The sequence below is a fragment of the Amborella trichopoda genome, chromosome 1 (assembly GCF_054954075.1).
Source record: "Amborella trichopoda isolate Santa Cruz 75 chromosome 1, AtrichopodaSantaCruz75HAP2 v2.0, whole genome shotgun sequence".
Taxonomy (NCBI): domain Eukaryota; kingdom Viridiplantae; phylum Streptophyta; class Magnoliopsida; order Amborellales; family Amborellaceae; genus Amborella; species Amborella trichopoda.
The window spans coordinates 36,981,441-37,002,709 of record NC_142336.1 but is presented as its reverse complement, the minus strand read 5'-3'; the positions used below and the strand labels follow the sequence as shown (position 1 = coordinate 37,002,709).

Here is a 21,269-nt window from a genome sequence, read left to right as displayed (position 1 = left end):
GACCCCCTCCATACTGTAGACTAGTGAATATGGGTCATATCGGGATGAGTTCTATGTTGATGGCGGCCCTTCGAAACAAAGGAAGGGAAGCTTGATGGGCCCCATGGTGGGCGCCAGACTGTTTATACTTGAAATTACGTGCAAGGGACTATGCACTGCCTTGAATTCGGGTGCAAACAAATCGATGAGTTGGTAGAGTATGGGTCCCGTCAAATTACACTTCGAGGGAGAATCGGATCCTAAAACCTTATCCCCCTCGGACTGCCGACAACGCCGGCTTCCCCACTATCTTAACCTTGGAACTCAACAAAGAAAGTTTTAGAAAATGGGGTTTAAGCTAAAAAAAAGATTTTAAGAAAATAGATTTAAAAAGAGAACTTTAAAAAGAGAACAAAGGAAGAGAACTATAAATAAAACTAAACTAAAAAGACACAAATAAACAGGAGTAAAAAATCTAATTATGAGATACAGTAAGAATAAGAAATTAAAGGGCATAGAAACAAAATAGTGAGTCTAACCTAAGCATACATGACATTTAATGAAAGAGAGAGATAATAATATGAAAATACAAGCATGGTTACGAAGAAAGATAAGGATAAGAACCTCATCAACAAGGCAAAGAGTTATGAGCATGGAATGCGAATAAGGATATTAATATCATGAGGAGAAATAAAATGGAAGAGAGGGAGAGGGAAGAAAGCTAATATTAATAAATAACATGCAATGCTAATAATAAAACTAAATATAAGAAAGAAATAAGAAGAAGGTCATAAGGATGAGTGTTAAGATGAATAAGATAGAGAGAAATAGGGAATAATTGATTAAGAGGGGAGTAGTAGACCCTAGATGGATGCAAGTTCCTAATAGAAGATAGTGAAAAGCAAGAAAGGTAAATATAACAAGAAGAGACAGAGAGATTAAGCTATTAAACAAAATATAAGGGTAAAGAAAAAATAAGTATGAGAGAAGATAGGGAATGAGAGGGATGGAAGAAATTTACATTATTAAGTAAATAGGAAGAGAAAAGAGGAATAAACACACCGATCAAAAGAAATAAATATAACAAGAAAAGAAAATACCATCACAAAATAAAGGAGATGAAAGATAGAGGTGAGAAGAGAGAATCTATGCTATCAAATGGGGGAAACAAAGAAGAGACATAGAGGTAACAAACCAAGAAGAGTATTTACTATGAAAGGACGGAAAATCACTATTTAATGCAGAGAGAAATGAGAAAAATAGATATCTCTATTATCAAAGTAATAAGGAGAGAAATAGGAGTAAATACAATGATCCTAACTAAAAATAAATGTTGTTAAGAAATGAATAAAGTCTACTTAATAAAGAGGGTGATAGATAAAGAAAAAAAGGGGTTTGTTTAGAAAAAAAGATCCATGATACCAAACAAGGGAACAAAGAAGAGTAATAAATACATTAAAACAAAAGGAATAAATACAAACTAACAAAAGGGGAAATGATCATGCAATGAGAAGATAAAGAAAGGAAAGAAAATATCAAATATAACTAACTATGCATATTAAAGACTACATTAAATGAGAAAATAAGGGAACATAGATAGGATCATAAATAGAGGAAAATGGGGAGAATCTATATAAAAATAACTAAAAGATGAATAAATGCATGAATCAAAAGAAGAAGAAAAAAATAAAAGTTAAATCATGAAATGAAGAAAGGAAAGAAAAAAACCATAACTCTAAAATAAATGCTAGAAAAATCATTGAAAAAGAAGAAGAAAAACAACATTTTGGCTGGGCTGTCAGGCCCCGAAGTCCAGAATTGGTGGTGATTCAGATCGTAAAGTTGCACAATTAATCTCAAACTTTTTTGGTTTTTAACGGGGCAAATGAAAATGGGAAGAAGATGCCCTGGAAGGTCTAATAATCCAGGCCACCTTTGATTTGAAGTGTAGCTTGAAGGAGTTTGTAGTTGTAGTTTTAGAATAAAGCGTTTGATAGGATGGGGGTTGCTCAAATGGGCTCACCTTGGGGCTCTTCTCTCAACCTCAAGTATAAGGTTAGGCCTTCAAAACTTCGATGACACTTGGATTGGCGCTAGTTGGAATGACGCCATGTCATTAATGTTGTAATAATGATGGTCAGTGAATATTAATTGCTCATTAATGTAGATTCTATACAACTTGTCAGAATCTAGTGCCAATGGCAATGGCGCCGGCAACATTCTGAGTGCATTTAAATACTATTCAAGACACATGTCACATTCTGGTGGCTCTGATTTGGTTCAGATGGACCAATCGCAATTTGAAGCTATTCCGACTATCATCGGCGACATTCAAACTATCGCCAGATACTAGTTGTCCCGCTGTCTTGGTTGTATCTTTGACTAATCATCAACCAATGGAAGTTCGATAACCTCGCTTTGTACTAACGCATGACATATCAGTACATGCATGCCATGTCGGCGAGTATGGACTTACATGTCAGCTCGTCACTTCAGTCACATTGACCATGTTGTATCCCGCCTGGGGTAGGTCTCGAGACCTGGCGCTGGTGGCCTCTTGATCCTGTTGTAGCTTAAACATGAGCGCCTAGGTCTTGGCACCATTTGGACTAGTGATGGCACCAGGCTTTTGGTCCCCCAGGTCGCCCATGCTGTGACTACGATACCTTTGGTACCTCACTGTCAGACTTTTGGTAGGGCTTTGGTGCCCTGTTGAGGTAACACTATAGCTTTTTCTTTTGAATGCTTCATGTTCAGGCCGCTTCGGATCTGTCTCGCCTTGTTTTGCCTCTTGACGCCTTTGGTCTCACTGGAGCAATAATGGTTTGGTGGAGGCTAGGTTACGAAGAAGGGGTACTACTGGGGTGAGTGGTCTAAAATACTCGGATGGTCTGCCTGAGACATTTCAACCTATACACAACTTTTCCAATCGAGATCAGGTGTCTACAAAATGCCAGTGGTGCGGTTCAGTTTTGAGGACATAGTGGTTTATTCATTTGCTGCCACAAGCCAAGAGCTATCCACTTCTAAAGAAGCTACATGGGATATTGACAGTAGCAGGTAAAGTAGTGTTACGGATGAAAAAATAGAGTCTCTTCAGAAGAATCGTACTTGGGATCTCGAGAAGTTGCCTAAAGGCAAGTGAGCCATTGGATGTAATTGGGTTTATAAGAAAAAAAATATGTCACTTGAGATTGGTATTAATGGGTTTAAGGCATGTTTGGTAGCAAAAGGCTATGTGCAAGTGAACACAAGGTGAATACCCATGAGGACGAGTGTGGAGACGACGGTCGTTGGTTATTTCTTTTAGAATTCAAGCCAAGGAGGAGATTTGTTGATAATTGACTTGAATCCTTAATTTGTGGAGACAACGGTCGTTGGTTATTTCTTTTAGAATTCAAGCCAAGGAGGAGATTTGTTGATAATTGACTTGAATCCTTAATTTATGGTATCGGTTTTCCTTTCAATTTGGATTTCTTAATGTTTGGATAGTTCATATTATTTAGCATGATTATCTTTTGGTTTAGTCCTGGTTAGGTTATGATAGACATGTAAGTCTATAGATAAAGATAAAGTTTGGAAGTCCAAAAAGTAAGGGAAAAGCCAAGGTTTGTACTTACAACTTTTTGGGGGTCCTTTTTTATTTAAACTTGCTTTTGTAGAGAACAGGTGTGCAATGAAAAGAAAGAAAATTTTGGGTTTGGGTTATTTTGTAGAAAGAGAAAATTGCAGATATAGAATAAGGGTTGGTGAGAGAACATTGTAGAGAGAGAATAAGGCTTGGTGGGAGACTGACTTTTGTCTCTAGTTCTCTCAAGTAAGTGCCTTGTAATTTTTATTTTTTTTATTTAACAGAAAAACATCGATCGTTTTCGCCCATAGTTATAGTTACATCTGTGATGAACCGCGTAAATTATGGTGTTCTCTTTTTCTGTTATTTCTTTCGTATTTTTACATTTGTAACGAACCATACTAAACAAACAATGTTTGCAGATACCAGATTGTACTTGACGATTTAGGTCAATCGGTTGGAAAAAACCCATGTTTTCTAGGCATAAAGAACAAATCAAGAAGGGTTCTAATGGATTAGCCCTTGATGAGGTCAGAGAATATGCTAAGATAAGTGAGCCGAGGGACTGTGTGACCCTTGTGTGTGATGGTGGCCTACAGAGACAAGGGTCAAAACCTCATCCATGTACCATCACACGACATGCATATCGATAGATTGTTCGAAAAAGCCAAAAATCTACCTTTTAGGGTGAAACGTATGCATGTACGAGAGATACCCATATGCGTCATAGAGTTGCGGTCGGATAAGGTCTTGGTGACCTTGACTTGTCTCTAGGGGAGGACTTGAAATCTACAAACTAGGATTGTGATCTCATGGCTCATCGGTCGGACTTTGGTGACCTGCTAATGAGCACATGCTTAGACTGTGGGTTATGAAAAACACTAGGTTGGTCTGATAAAGCAAGTGTGGTCTGTAGTCCATAGTTGAAGGTCAAGTGGTCCATGATTGTTGATTCTTAAACCATATGGATCATTTTTCCTTCAAATTAATTTAATTGTGTTTGTTTTATAATGGAAATTATTTTAAAATTATTATTTCAATTTTTATGAACCCCTGGATATTTTATTTATAATTTTTGGATTTATAAAATTAAATATATTGATTTTATAATTGTTTAAATATTCAAATAATATTTTAAAATCCTCTTATGAATTGTAAATATATAAAAATATCATGGGGGCCTATTGTGCATATGGGCCTGCCATATTTTTAAAAGGTGGGGCCCATGAGTGCCTACCTAGGGTGGCACACCCTACCCTTATTCTCTTTCCTATTTTTTGGTGATATGGCATGTGGTCATATGAATGGAAGATATTGACTAAATATTGATTTGATATATCTTTGAAAGATTTTGTAGAAAGATTCAGTAAACTTGTGCTATTTTATGGTATGCACAATATTTTGATTAGATTTAATTTACTTAATTTTTATTGATGGGAAAATGGTTTAGGAAAGGGAGATAATGGTTCACGCACATTCCATAATGTTGATGGCCCATCTATGGAATGGATGGCTTAAATCTCTCACCCCACAAGTAACCCTTGATCGATGGTCTATGTTCATTCTCACAAGAAGAGTCAAGCCAAAGAAAACCCTAAGGGACCCTAATCTTATTCAAAGCCTATAAAAATGGATTGTTTGTACCAAAAAATCTCTACAATTTATCTTTCTATCTCTCTCTCTTACTAAAGTTTATCTCTCTCATGTTTGATATCTCTCTCCCACATTGTGAAAGAACCTAAGGATTTAGGTTATGGAATTCTTCTCTCTCATCTCTCAAATTTGGATTTATGGCTAAGGGTTTTAGGGTTTAGCAAAAGGAAAATCCATCTCTCTCAAACTAGGTTGCTAAGAGAATTCACGTAGGGTTTGAGTTTGTGATCAAAGGGGTTCATGTTCTATTGGTGTGGCTTAGTCGAAATTTGTTTTCCCGGTTCGAGATTGATGTTAGACCGTTGATCCCATGCCATCGGATGGTGGTGACTCGATATAGCATGTAATAAGCCCGGTTGAGGTAATCTCCAGCACTCTTCCTTTTGTTTCTTGCAATCTTATCTTTTATTCTCAAGCATAGTGCTTAGTTGTTTCAATGGTATTAAGTTATTAAGATCTTGGTTTTATTGTTATGTTGATTTTATTTTGAAATTTATCTCATTATAATAAAGTCCACATGTAAGTGATCTGTTGTCCTAAAAAAGGGGTGAAAAAAAAAATGTATTCACCAGTAAATGATCACATAGGTTATTCTTTTATTGGTATTAGAGCTATTGATATTTGATGCCATTAGTTCTCTTTTCTCTTTATTGAGGTTGAGATCAAGCTTTGGAATGAGATATAAGAAAGCTAATGACCTTTGTAGTCAAGAAATACACCCACAGTTAAGAATTATTGAAATATTTCAACACTGAAAAGGCACTCTACATAATGAGTATTCTGGGCTATTTTGTAGTAGAGATATGAAGAATATAATGAGGTATTTTTTATTACATACTCAGTGATATTTTGTGTATTTACGAGGAGGATCTGCCTGAAAACTTTCAGTGGGAAACCCTAAGGGAATTGAGAGTTATGGAATCATCAATGAAGGGTGTCAGTTCTGACCCTGTAAAATCGAGGAACTATCCATTGAATTCTGTGATTTTTCCCACCAATCATGTGATTTTATTTCTTATTGAAATTTTACTGCAACTCACAAAATTGAGTCTACTTTCAAGAAAAAAATGCGTCATCAAGAAAGTCGTTGTGGTTTGAAAGATATGATCAATTTATTGAAGGGTACACAAGTGATGTTTTCTACAACGAAAACTATTTCCATGACTTGGAAGTCATGATTTTATTTCTATACTTAACATAATGTTTTATGGTCCACACTAAATTTTTAGTCTTCCATTCTGAGTCTATTTTCTAATAAAATTTATTTGAAAGAGAAATATTTATGAGAAGAGAGGAATAAAAATTTTAGATTGAAAAGAGGTCATCTTGAATTTTCTGCATTTTGGTATATTCTTCATTGAGACATGAATAGCTATATTTATCAACCCTACTTAACAAAGTCATATGAGGCCTGTGGAAATATATGTACTATCATTATGTATCTAATTTCAAACAAAATTAGTTTGAAAGGGAAACTCCATGATCGTAGAGAGAAAATACAATTTTACTAGGTAGTGCTCATCCTGGAATTATGCAGCATGATTTATTTTGTGACGTGAATGTCACTTATTTATTTATCTGAAGATAAATATTATGTGGGATTCAAACTATGATTTTATGATTTGGTTTTGAGTTTAGTTTTCAACACAAAAGATTTCAAGAATAACTTCTTCAACAAAGAGAAAAATGTGTTGCATATATAAATCCTTTGGTGAAATGATTAATGGCGAAAGCCATGATTAATGTATTGAGAGAATAAGTAAAAATGCTTGAGAGAAATTATAATTGAGAGAGAGATATGGGAATGAGAGAAAGTGAGAAAGAGATAATGTAAGGCCTTCAAAGGCCAAGTGGGAGATGTTGGGTCTATGTGGCCTTTAAAGGCCTTATCAGTGCTTGTCAAATGAAATGATATTGTGGAACATGAACTCAATGAGAGTGTGGTCCCTCGTGGACTATACTAAGGAAACGATGTTTGCAGATACCGGACTGTGCTTGACGATCTAGGCCAGTTAGTTGGGAAAAACCATTGTTACCTGAGCATAAAGAACAAACTAAGAGGGGTTCTAATGGGTTAGCCCTTGATGAGGTTGGAGAATATGCCCGGATGAGTGAACCGAAAGACTGTGTGACCCTTGTGTGTGATGGTGGCCCACAGAGACACGGGCCAAAACCTCATCCATGTACTATCACACGACATGCATATCGATAGATTGTTCGAGGAAGCCAGAAATCTACCTTTTAGGGTGAAGCGTATGCATGTGCGAGAGATACCCATATGCATCAAAGAGTTGTGGCCGCATAAGGTCTAAGTGACCTTGACTTGTTTCTAGGGGAGGACCTGAAATCCACAGACTAAGATTGAGATCCCTTGGTTCATCGGTCGGACATTGGTGACCCGCTAATGAGCCCCTGCTTGAACTGTAGGTCATGGAAAATACTAAGTCGATCTGATAAAGTAAATGTGGTCTGTAGTCCACAGTTGAAGGTCAAGTGCCCCATGATTGTTGATTCCTAAACCATATGGATCTTCTCCCATTAAATTAATTTAATTGTGCTTGTTTTATGATGAAAAGTATTTTAAGATTATTATTTGAATTTTATGAACACCTGAATATTTTATTTATAATTTTTGGATTTATAAAATTAAATATATTGATTTTATAATTGTTTAAATATTCAAATAATATTCTAAAATATTTTTATTAATTTTAAATATATAAAAATATCATGGGGGCCCATTGTGTATATGAGCCCGCCATATTTTTAGAAGGTGGGGCTCATGAGTGCCTCCCTTGGGTGGCATGCCCCACCCTTATTCTCTTTCCTATTTTTTTGGTGATATGGCATGTGGTCATATGGTTGGAAGCTATTGACTAAATATTGATTTGATATATCTTTGAAAGAGTTTGTGAAAAGATTCAGTAGACTTGTGTTATTTTATGGTATGCACTAGATTTAATTTATTTAATTTTTATTGATGGGAAAATGGTTTAGGAAAAAGGGATAATGGTTCATGCGTCTTCCATAATGTTGATGGCCCATCTATGGAATGGATGGCTCAGATCTCTCACCCCACAAGTCACATTTGATCAACGGTCTATGTTCAATCTCACAAGAAGAATCAAGCTAAAGAAAGCCCTGAGAAACCTTAATCTTATTCAAAGCCTATAAAAAGGGATTGTCTCTACCAAAAAATCTCTACACCTTATCTTTCTATCTCTCTCTCTTAAAAAAGTTTATCTCTCTCATGTTTGATCTCTCTCTCCAACATTGTGAAAGAACCTAAGGGTTTAGGTTATGGAGTTCTTCTCTCCTATCTCTCAAATTTGGATTTATGGCTAAGCGGTTTTAGGGTTTAGCAAAAAGAAAAATCATCTCTCTCAAACTAGATTTGTAAGAGAATTCACCTAGGGTTCGAGTTTGTGATCAAAGGGGTTCATGTTCCATTGATGTGGCTTGGCTGAAATTTGCTTTCCTAGTTCGATATTGAAGCTAGACCGTTGATCCCGTGCCATCAGATGGTGGTAACTCGGTGTAGGGTGTAATAAGCCCGGTTGAGGTAATCTCCAGCACTCTTCCTTTTGTTTCTTGCAATCTTATCTTTTATTCTCAAGCATAGTGCATAGTTGATTCAATGGCATCAAGTTGTTAAGATCTTGGTTTTATTGTTATGTTGATTTTATTTTGAAATTTATCTTATTATAATAAAGACCACACATGTAAGTGATCTTTTGCCAAAAGAAAGGGGTGAAGAAATAAACAAAAAAAAATTTATATTCCCCGATAAATGATCACATAGGTCTTTCTTTCAATTCTGTAATCTCACTTATCTACAAATACCTGTGAGATGCCCTTGACACTAAAAAATGTACAAATTTGTTTTTCCTCTTCTCCCATAGAGACATACAATTTCTAGGAAGGCCACTAAAATTAAGCAGTGCTGTTTGACACGACTATTTAGTGTATATGAACAAATCTAATATGTTTCATGAATTTTGATTTAGTGTAAAAGCTTTCTATATGATCTCACTTGCATAAGAATTATATGTGACCCTACTTATCTGCCGACCCTACTTATCTGCCGGTCGATCTAAATAGACGGCTAGGATGGCTCATGTCTTGCCAAAATATGTCTGATTTTTAATTTTCCATCAAAAAGCAAAAAAAAAACATTCTCCTAAAAATAAAATAAACAAAATACATCCAAAAAGTTTAGTAGTATTATGGTAATTTTCCATCAAAAGAAATATGTTATTATTAATTTTATCATTTTCGCCCGTGTCAAATATATGCATACCCCAAATTGCATTGCAAAATGATTTTCACAATAAAATTTAAATATAAAACACTGCACCATCGATTCAAGATTTGATGCCCAAGAGCCGACTTGTTACATTGTGATTTAGTCGTCCCAACCATCTACTCAAATCTGACAGCTGAGAGCAATGTGATTAGTCATTCTAGCCATTTACGTAGATCTAATGGCTGAGAGCAGGATCACATATACTTTATATGTGGTTAAGAGCAAGGGTCACATATACTTTTTTATGTGGTTGGGTTCACATATAAACCTTATCTTTTTTTATTTATATTTTAAGGAATATCATCATCATCATTATATAAACAATGAATGCAAGCATATGGCTTCGATGAAGTGAATCGTCAATTCATGTGCAGGGGATTCAGCATAATCTGCATTTAGGGCTGTCAACAAGACGGGTTCTGTTGGCCAACCCAAAAACGAAGGTCGGTCCAAGCCCGTTAGTAGCTCTGCATTATTTCATCTATATTTAGAGTTGTTAATGAGATGAGTTCAGGCCAGGCCGGCCGGCCCAAAGACCGCCCCGAGTTAGTTGAAGATTTACTTGGCTTAGGGATGTAACCACATCAAATATGTGGTCATATGGCGCCTACGGTTGGGGTCTGCTGCTCTCCCCAACTGTCCAACCAAGCACTTGGTCCGCGATGAGACTTATGACGGCATATTTGATGGGAGCACTCAACCCTTTTTTATATAAGAAATAAACTATCAGGTTTACAATAACATTTATATCCAAAATGAGTTTCCCATTTATTTTAAATCTCAAAAAATAATAATATTTGGAATTTTTTGAAAGCAACTTTCCTGAGCATCAAGGTACCTTTTCCATATTTTCTACTGTCGGAAAACCTATTGAATAAAAGAAATATTTTTTTTTTGGATGAATATTGAATAAAGAAAGGTTTGTCAAAAATATTGAATAATATTCGTAAATGTAAGCATGAGTTAACAATGAAAACGAAGCTGTAAAATTCAGAGAAAAGTACGCCACAAAAATTCAAACAGGAATCGGAAAGTACATGAACAGAGAACTAAGCATCCTCGCAAAATCCCATTTAATGAAACTTCAAGGATCCCCATACATAAAGACCATATATATAAAGAGCCATAAGCCAAATAGAAGTCACCAACAACCCTCAAGAACCAAGTAGAAACCACAAAATGATCGTTGGCTGAGAAATAACCCGCATGAAATTTTGAGTTGCAGTTGAGCGCGAGTACTTGTCACTTTTGAGCACCTGCCAGTCTTTGGTACAAACACATCACAACTCCAAGAAATCCAAAACACAAAAATGGAGTCAAAAGTAGAAAATCTCATCTTGCTTTATTGTATAGAAAATTTCCCGAGTCACTGATATCTCAGACAGAAACAGAAATCATCAATATAGTTCATGTTTGTATATATGGTAGAATCAGGGGAATGAGAAAGACTCACAAAATACCTCAAAAAGGTGAAACATGATATGAATTTAATTGATCAAGCTCTGCATAGTAAAATGTTACACATTGTACTCGCAATGGAAAAAGGCAAAAAAAGAATACATAGCAAGCATCGTGAGCCGCAAATGAAGTAGTCAACACCTTTGCAACGATACAATATTGACCCCCCTCAATACACTATCTGACCCACCCATGCAACTACATGACCCGCTTCACGTACCTTGTATTGCCTACAAAACCACTCTATTGATCATTTTTTTCTCTCAAAACCTCACCTGCTTGCTTCTTTCTCCTCTAGTTCTTGCCTTGTACAACCGATGCTGCTCCTTTGGACTTCAAACCAGCTTCGGATCTGCATATTTATTATACTTCTTCACAAGAAAAAAAAAAATTTCCCCGAGGGCACAGCTCGTCAAAAAGACGGCTATACACCCTAATCTCAAAGATCCCCCTAAATAGTATAAGCCCCATCCCAGAAAATTATTGCGGCTGCTGAGGCCTACCACCCCACTTATCAGGGCCCATCGCAAATCGCCTATTATCTGGTGGACCCCACCCCAAAATCCCCGTCATGTTTGGTTCGTGCAAACGGCTACCATTATTATGAGATTGACCATAGGATGAATTATAGGTGCAAGGCTGAAAATGAGGATCACTATTGTCAATTTCGCTCCTCCTTCGCCTTTTCCAAGCTTCTGATTTCCCTGTCTCTTGCTCTCTATGGCATGAATCAGTTGTGTATGTGGGCAACTTGTGGTATGGCTTCGTTGGCTTGTGAAACTCGCTGCCCATGACGGGGACAAACTGGCCATTGTCACTCTCTCTGCCACTGGGGCCTGCAAGGGGAGCGGTATTACTGTCAGAGGGTGTGGGTCCCACTTCGGCATGCTGCTCTTCCTTAAGCTTTGAATAGATCTCAGAAAGCCGCTCACCAGACAGGTTTGAGAAATTGGCGACATGGTTCCATAAGCGCGTGGTCATTCCTGTAAAATACATTGTTTCTTATATTGAACAGTGACCATTTATAAAGTGCTAAATCCTTGATGGCATGGGAGATCTAATATAAAGGAATATATATGCACAAGCAAAGGTTTTTAAATAAAAGAAAACAAGAAAGAATGGTGGACAAAAACGTAAAGACTGAGCTTTTGAAGGGGAGTCCACAGAGAAAACCAAAATCATACTTGAACATGTGCTTCTACAAACCATTGTAACTATCCTATATTCTCGAGTATGTATTTAATCTTCATACTTGAGAATGGAGACAAAAGAATAAACGACCATAAAGATTCTCAGCAAAGAACAAACAAGAAGTTCCAAAGAACAGCATGGACCAAAGGAATAAGATATTGTTCGCAGGGCAGATACACGGTCAGATACACAATCACAAAACCTAAACATAGGTTGGAACAAGCACACCATGAAGTGCAATTTTGTGTCGAGAGAACATATAATCCCATATTTTTATCTGCATTAGTGTCAAAGCAATATATGCATAGCTTGCAGATTTGGCTTGATAAGAAACCAAAAAGTAAAGTCACGAGAATCAATTTCTTAATAGACCCGGTCGAGACCTTAAATGTCTGTGTACTTGACTTTTCATTTTGCTAGAGAAGTACAAAAAAACCACAAATGGTTATGGGCTTTGCCTACAGCCCAAGGTTATCAAATATGGGATGCAGACTTGATGCCCTAGGAGTCCATAATGCATGCTATGTGGCTCAAGTGGTCACGATGTGGGCATTTCACTTGTATGAGGTCAATAAATTTAAAAAAATTAAAAATAAATTATGAAATACAAGAATACAAAGAATAACATGAATATGCAATTTATGTGATTGTAGGCATTTTAATTTGGCATTATTTAGCATCTGCCTCCAATATATCAACTGTGTAAGATAGCATGATCGCTAGATAATTAGTATACACTTTTGTTGTCTCTGTTTTCTAATGGAATATGTTCAAAATAAATTAATCCACTCATTCATTAATTTAATAAAACACAAAAGTATGTATTATACCAAATGACCAACCAAGCACTTAAAAGAAATAAATTAGTATCTAGCAACTAAATAAATACACTATAGGCTGTACATTCTCAAAAAAAAAAAAAAATACACTATAGGCTGTAGCATTTAGCCAAGACCCAAAATCCCAAATGTTAAGGTCTGCATATTTAAAGTACTTCACAAGTACATAGCATCCAAAGAATCACTAAATTTTATCGAATTCTTTGGATTCAATAAAAAAATTTGATTCATAGTTTCTTTACTTGAATACCCTAAGAACCATGAGCATTGTTTTAAAATGCGGCTGGATAACGCATTATACAGTTATGCACCTCATATTGCATCATGTGGTCTGAAGCGCATCGCTCCAGGCCGCATAGACAAAAGAATGTGATGCGCCAACATATGCAGCGCATCACCTGCATATGCGGCCACATTGAAATTTCTTTGGGTTGTTTGCTAAGTTTTCCATTTCCTAATACTTCTATTTTTTATTTTTTTTGGGTACAATGTCTTCATCATCTTCAATTAATGAGAATCCAGCACGAAAATATGCTAAACTTAAAAACCCCAAGGATTGAAATTGCGCTATTTGTACTCTATGCGGCAATACTTATAGGGTACGGTTTGCATAGAGCCGAGGCTCTAAACAATTAGAGACCACCTTCAAATAGTGTCGAGAAATGTGGTTTCAACACTAGAAATCTTCGACTAGACTTAAAATATATTTTTATCTTTAATTATAAAATTTTAAGCTTCAAAAATAGTGTAGATTGAGCATATCTATGAAAACTCGAATAACTTAAAAATTGACGGTCCAAAAATGCATTACAAGATGCACTATTTCCAAAACTTGAAATTCATTTTTTTTCTCAAGTCCATGCATCTTGATGTCGAGATGATCAATTTGAGAACATTTTGGGCATCAAAACAACCTCTTCTAGTGAAATTTTTGACGTAGGCTCTAATTTGATTGTTTAGAGCCTAGGCTCTGTATAAACTTTTCCCATACTTATATAGGGTGTACTTTCCAGCAAAAGGAACACCTGGCTGGTGTTAAAGGGAATGTTAAAGCATACTCATGCAAAAGGAACAACTATCCCCCTTGAATGTCAATGTGGGACCTCATCAAAATGGAACTCTAGATGCGACACTATGGCACTTGCCACCTTGACCACCTCTGCCAAGAACCTGTTCTCCTTTGCATATTCTTTTCTAAAGGAAAGGGTAGGTCAGCTTGTTTCGTTCTACAGGTTCGAACACTTGATTTCCCTCAACCATAAAGCATGTCTACCACTAAGCCGAAACTTTAGTGACAACTTTCCATATTCTATTCTAGACACCACAATTTTATACCAAAGATGCAATAGATAGATTTCATGGCTGGTCTTCAGTCCTTAGAGCAATTATAAGGCTGAGGCCCAAAATAGTGTCGAAAGATGTTATTTCAGTACTGGAAATCTTTGTGATGGTCTGACAATTTATTTTTATCTCTAATTATAAAGTTTAAAGCTTCAAAAATAGTGTAGATCGAGCATATCTATGATCACCTGATAATCTTGAAAATTGATGGTACAGAAAATGCATTACAAGATGTACTATTTTCAAGACTTAAAATCCAAATTTCCTTATGTTCATACATCTTAGGTCGAGATGATCGATCTGACGATTTTGGGCATCTAAACAACCTTTTCTAGTGAAATGTTGAGATCCGCATTAATTTCATTGTTTAGGGGCCTCACCCACCCTTAATATAAACTTCTTCCATTAGATAACAACTGAACAAAATTTGAAACAGTCTCAATGACGGATAAAATAGATACTTACGAATATAATTACGTGCGTTTCCGTGCTCCTTAACAATAAAATCAATCTTTTTCCCAAGAACTTGTAAGTAGGTTTTAACTTTGAAGATCGCCTGCAGAAAGATCAAAATTTAAGTTCATGGTATCTTTTCTTAATTGTAGGGAAATAAAGAAAAACTAGGGGTAAAACAAACCTCCTCCTTGGGTAGATCCACACTCGTAGTCTGCAATTTTTCCAGACGCCTCAAAGTGCGGATCTCATCAGACATTATTTCTGCACACCATTCCCGCCATTTTTCTTCCTTTGTTTCTTTATCTAATTTTTCCTTGTACTGTTTGTATCTATCAGGCTCCTCTGACTCAGATATCTCTCCTTCCTCTTTGACCCTAGGTTCAACCTTTTGGCGCTTTTGCATGGGATCTTTCTTCATCTTGGCGTTTTGTTTAGCAGAAGGATACTTCCCATATGCATCATTAGATTGTATATTTAGGGCATTCTCCCTTTCGCGCTTGGGATTTCTAGCAGTCATGTTGACTTTTGTGCTCTTGTCATGCACAACCTCAAACTCCTGGAAAGACAAAAAGGAAATTTAGGAAAATGAATCCTAAGTTTGACTCATCATTTCAAAGAACTTAACCGAGATGCATATTGTAGAAGAAAAATTATAGATTCTTTTGAAGATTTAAGGGAAAAACTGATTTCCAGAAAGCACACAAAATTCCCAAAACCTGGGCATTGCCAATAATCAGTCCACATTCAATAGTTAAAGATCAAGAACAGTACAATGACACTCCACAATTTCAAAAAAAAAAGCAATAAGTTATCTGCGAAGGGTTCCCAGCAAAAAAAAGCTGTACATACTCCATGAAACATAGTTTCAATAGTCTTTATATAGCACGAAAAAGTTTTCGACACCATTCAAGATGATACCAGTGGGCCTAAGAGATAAAGATACAAAACAATACCTTTCGCAACAAAACAGAAGCCCGGGTATCCAAGTGTGGTGCACGTGGCAAAAATGTTTCAGAAGCTGAAAGCCCAGCTGGAGCCATCTTCCTAGTGAGACCAAGCCTAGTGTCCAGCCTTATCTTTTCCCAGTTTCCATATCCATGATAATAAATTCCCAAAAGCAACCTCGCATCATCAACTAATTTGGGTACAAAACCATCAGCACGAAAACATATGAAACAATCAGCAAATATACAACGAAGTAAGAATCAGTTTACCTTGATTCCAACTGCAAGATTTTGACCATGAAGGGTTTTTAGGGTGTGTTCTCAACCGAAATTGTGCAACTGGGTCCTGATAACGTTTAATACGCTTGGATAGGAGCTGCAGTTCTTGGACACGATCTAGCAGCTCTTGTGCCTTTACAGAAACTCCAAAGAAATCCAACACAGCACCCTGAGATTGATTAACAAAGCACATCAGTTATAACCGCTACAACCAAGTTGAACAACTGATAAATCAGACACCCACATATATGTTTAAGTATTTTATATGCCTTACACCAATATCAATGTGATCATTAACAGAGGAACAAACCTTGCCATCACCATTCATTCCATTAATCACTTCTTTGCATCCATCTATTAATGCATTAAAGAGCTCTATCTGTGCATGAACTGGAGCAGCTTCAATTGCACCACCAACCTCTGCCACAATTAAGCTGATCCGGCTTTGATCTCCAAACTTCTTTATCTGAATTTATCAGAAACTAGAATTAGTAGTCGTTTAAGTGTAAGCAAACATATGGACTCAAAATGGTTATCTTAGTTAGGAGAAGATGGTAAATACTACATTTTGCACAAACACCAAAAAAACCACAAACATTTATCAGTTTCTGGATGACATTTTTTTTCAATTAACAAATTCTGTTAACGACCAAATAACATGGTAGTGTAAGACCAGGATTTATTGCTAGCATCATAATTAAAAAATGAGAGCCTTTCCTGCCTTATATAGCATGGACTGACTTTTCTCCTAACACAAAGTATCATGAAAACAAGAAAGTATAATGCTTAATCTGTTCATTTTAAAGGAACACTTTCTCCAATTATATGAGAATATAATGAAAAGAATGCAAAATCTTATTTGGAGCTGTCTTAATCTACACTTTTTTATTCAGAATTTAATGTTGAAGACCTCGATTGTTTTGTGAAGTAACAAAGCAAATTACAAATTGCAGGTGATAGCAACAAATTTACATAGAAATTCACGACAAAATCCCAATATGCATGCATAATTGTAGGTATCAATAACAACCAAAGATAGTATTTTATTATATAATTTAAAAACATTGTACAAAATATTTATAATTAAAACATCATTGAATGGAGCTTACTGCACGGATAAAACTGTTGGCATCTTTCTTGGATAAATTGCCACCAGACCATTCCCTAACATGACCAGAGGCCCCCTCGAGAACAGGGAGGGAGTGCGATGCCAAATCTGAAGCTTTATTATTACGTTTTGAGGCTCTCTCTTCAACCCCTCGGTTTTTCCTTTTAGTGCTCTTCTCAGTCTCATTAACTTCAGCATAGCTTTTGGTATTCCTTGCAGCCCGAGGAACCAATGCATCCTAAAATATAAATAATGGCATAAATCACATATTAAAAAAGTGGAAACTGTGAACGCTGAGTAGATAACAGGAAAACTCTGATGATGTAGACATGAAACAAATTTCAAATGGGAAAAGTGGCGCACTTCAGCTTGAGCTACTGCTTCAGGTTGAATCCAACGACTCCAAAAGGTTGCATCATCTTCAGCATTAGAAAAATTGGCAACCTGGATGCCAGACGAAGCAATGTCATCAATGAGAGAGAGTCAACCACAATAGACACAAAAATAATAGCATTAGACACAAAATAGGTGCACTACGCAGGAACATAAATTGACTTGCCTTAAAAGCATTTAACAACTCATTTCCTTCTTCCGCTTCAAGCCCCTTGGATTCAACTTTCTCTGCCCTCTCAAGTATCTCATCAATGTCCATGTTTTCAAGCTTCCTTTTCCCCTCCTCATCATTCCTGTCTTCCTTAAAAAGTTCCTCAGCCCCAAATCTAAGTATTGCTGACAGCTCATTCTGCAGTGGCAAAGAAAATGTGTTCCAAAGATCAAGGAGAAATCTAAACATAACGCTACTCACTATTTTAATGTAGCTATAAATGAGGCCACTTCACAGATACATATGATGCATATGCACAACAGTGTAACAGATAAGATTCAGCCATGCAGAAATATGTCTAGATTAAATAAAAGTTTAAAGATAAAGTATATACTATAATGCAATGGATTGAAGTTTTCCATTGATCACTAAGTCATCATCTCCAACAAAATTAACAGTGACAGAGACGTAAAGAGAGACACTAGAATGGAATGCAACCCCAACGACAGGGTCCAATCACGACCATCATCCATCATTTCAGTAGATAGTGATGACCCTGAGGACAAATGTTCTTTGGAGGTTTTTCCATAGAACCTTGAATTATGATATGCATGGCCAAAATTAAATGAATAAGAATCTGACTTTCAAACCCCAATGGATGAAAAGAACCTAAGACAATAAACATCTGCAAACAAAAAACAGAAGTATAACTTACCTTGTCAAACATGGAGGCCCCTTTCTTTGTTTCTTTCTTTTCCAGCCTGCCTTCTGCATTGAGCTTTTGAATAACAAGGTGGTCCAGAACCTACACAGTGCAAGAAGGAAAATTGTATTCACATCAACACAGAAAATTCAGCTTCCGCAAAATCTAGAGCCAGATGATGAAGATTCTATAGAAGTAACAAAAATAAAGGCTGCCAAACCATCTTTTTCTTAGCGCGCTCAAGAATATCTTCCTCAACACTTTTGCTAGTAACAAACCGGTATATGTTGACCACTTCTTGCTGCCCAATCCTGTGAGCTCTACTCATTGCCTAACAACAAATATGAAAAATGTTAACTATATACTTAACATCTCAAACAACACACAAAGAATCAAAGTTTTAAAATATTTTAAACAAATAGTGATCTGTTATCAAACCTGTAAATCATTTTGGGGATTCCAGTCTGAATCAAAAATTATAACAGTGTCAGCAGTTGCAAGGTTAATTCCTAGCCCACCAGCACGAGTCGACAAAAGAAAACAAAAGTCTTCACTTCCAGGAGCATTAAAATGCTCCATAGCTTGGTGACGGAGGTCAGCCCTCGTACTACCATCAAGCCTCTGAAATTGGAATCCTCTCAAAGATAGATACTCAGCAAGTATGTCCAACATCCGCACCATCTGCAAAAGGTTGGCTGTGAGAAAGACAGGTCTAGATGTTCTGAAAAAGTAAAAAATAAAGAACTAAGCACATGATGTATAGCACATGTGACCAATAGGTATTGCCCTAACATTTATAGAAGAGATAAGTTAAATGGCATCCTCTGCTATAAAATATATAGCCTACATTGTTGAAGCAACTATACATGACATGCCATCCGTGTGTGAACATAACTTCCACATGGCTAAGACCAACCAAACAATAATGTACCCTCCAATTATCCTTGGCATCTAATAGCTGATAATCTGTACATCTGACAGAAAAGTTATGGAAAATATTATAGAACTTAATAGTTAGGTTACTAGAACAATGAATACCTCCAACCCCCATCCGATCCTAACTGAAAAAATTAAAACATAAAAATCAGGGTAAATAAAAGTTTCAGTTCAGTCCTTATTGTCACTACAGCGGTTGGGGACTTCAACGTCACAATCATGAGAGCCCTCTGATGAGCTTAGGATCCTCCATCATAGTAAGATCGCTGCCCATGGCTTTACTTCTAGCTAGCATATGATCATCCACAATTTCGATTTATCAATTCCGAGTAGTGAGATCAATGTTTTCAAACCTGCCAATTTCAATTCTGGATGGGAACCGGTTAGGACCAAACCAGTTCAGGGCCCGGATCCACCCTAACACCCCCCTTATATACTTTTTACTTTTTGTTATAAGCTTATCTAATGTTTTCTCCCCCCCCCCCCCCCCCCCCCGGGCATCCCCCTCCCCCTCCCCACAAAAACAAAAGAAAAATACTTTTTCTTTTTATTTATAAGCTTATGTAATGTTTTCTAAGATCCCCTCTAACTCCGCACCCCACTAATGTTTTCCTAGATCACCAATTTGTACCAATCTGGATCGCTGATCCGACACGGACCTGTGGGTGATAGATCCACACCACCGGTCCGGGTTTTGGAACACTCTGAGATTCTTGTAACTAACAAAGCAACATGGTATTCTTTTATATCTAGTTTTCCACTAAGATGATGGGTAGATAACATGACAATGTTGAAGGCTATGATTCCAGTCAATAGAACAAAAGGTCGAGTGTGTCTAATGAAAGTATCTCCATACAAATGTATAGAGCAACTGGTATGAGGCATATCCATTTGGCGGTTACAGAATACTTGACAAGAAAACGCTTACTAACTAACATCCATATGCATGGGCACATCAAAAATCATGAAGCAAAACATAAACATGTAGAGAATCAAGAATAGAGCCAGTGATTTATTGAGCTTCAGAAAACAACAATTTACTGATCACCATATTCAAGCGATTTAGTCTAAAATCCATGAAGTCATTCAGAAACAAACCTGAGAAAATATCAGAACACGGTGATTTGTTTCTTTCAATCTAACAAGAAGTTTGTCCAATATTACAAGCTTCCCACTGCTTAACACGATGCGCTCAACTTTGCTACTATCATTCATCTTAGCATTCCCACCATAGCCATGATCAGCACTTTCAAACAGAAAAGGGTGATTACAGCATTTCTTCAATTCCACAACAATATTTAAAAGGGAAACCTGCAGAATTAGAAGATAAATAAGCATAATCATATCTCAGTAAACATCCAGAGCACAATACGTAAGCTAGACGATAAGTAAAACATTAACAAGGATCATGGAAACGCTAGTCCTTAGGGTCATCATCATCCGTTGAAATGGTGGACATCCGCAGTCGTTAGGGCCCACCATCAAGGTGATGATGTCTTGTCGTAGGTCCTCTCTCTATCACTCTCAGTCGCTCATGTCTATGAATAGTCTAGTAGGATTATTGTATACTTTCCATGGCTAAAACAGGGAACTTACTGACAGGAACCATATCCTAACCTGGTTTCCACGCACTCCTTTGTTCAGATCATGAAAATTCCGCTCCAAGATCCATTTATAATATCTAGTCCAAATATCAAATATCAGTTCTAGAGAACCACAAGGGAGTTCAACTAACTGAATACAACAAGAAAGATGAAAACATGAAGGATGAGCTCACTGTTTCTGCAGGGGAGACATTTCAACCCGAAGAATGCGTTCAATCTTTGGAGGCAATGATTTCTCCACATCTTTGATAACTCTCCGAAGAAGATGTGGCCTCAATTCTTTATGAAGATTACCGAGCTATGGAACAATTCAAGAATTCAGAACTGTTTAGAGGAAACTAAATGACAGGAAAATTC

The 21,269-nt window shown here is 36.6% G+C and overlaps 1 protein-coding gene across 2 annotated transcripts in view; it reads right to left on the bottom strand.

Annotated features, from left to right (window-relative positions):
• Positions 1-10,966: 10,966 nt before the first annotated feature.
• The window catches only part of CHR5 (chromatin remodeling 5), a 34,678-nt gene continuing 24,375 nt past the window's right edge, over positions 10,967-21,269 (bottom strand). For both annotated transcript variants that reach the window (XM_011624653.3, XM_088863835.1), the window contains 15 exons: positions 21,086-21,210; positions 20,926-20,989; positions 20,407-20,619; positions 18,811-19,053; positions 18,593-18,703; positions 18,385-18,474; positions 17,685-17,867; positions 17,489-17,569; positions 17,127-17,363; positions 16,328-16,483; positions 16,009-16,186; positions 15,748-15,929; positions 14,976-15,350; positions 14,804-14,894; positions 10,967-11,950 (listed from right to left, as the gene is read on the bottom strand). In XM_011624653.3, the coding sequence (XP_011622955.1) occupies positions 11,448-11,950; positions 14,804-14,894; positions 14,976-15,350; positions 15,748-15,929; positions 16,009-16,186; positions 16,328-16,483; positions 17,127-17,363; positions 17,489-17,569; positions 17,685-17,867; positions 18,385-18,474; positions 18,593-18,703; positions 18,811-19,053; positions 20,407-20,619; positions 20,926-20,989; positions 21,086-21,210 (2,832 nt within the window). In that variant the 3' untranslated portion in view covers positions 10,967-11,447. The remainder of the gene's footprint in view (positions 11,951-14,803; positions 14,895-14,975; positions 15,351-15,747; positions 15,930-16,008; positions 16,187-16,327; positions 16,484-17,126; positions 17,364-17,488; positions 17,570-17,684; positions 17,868-18,384; positions 18,475-18,592; positions 18,704-18,810; positions 19,054-20,406; positions 20,620-20,925; positions 20,990-21,085; positions 21,211-21,269) is intronic.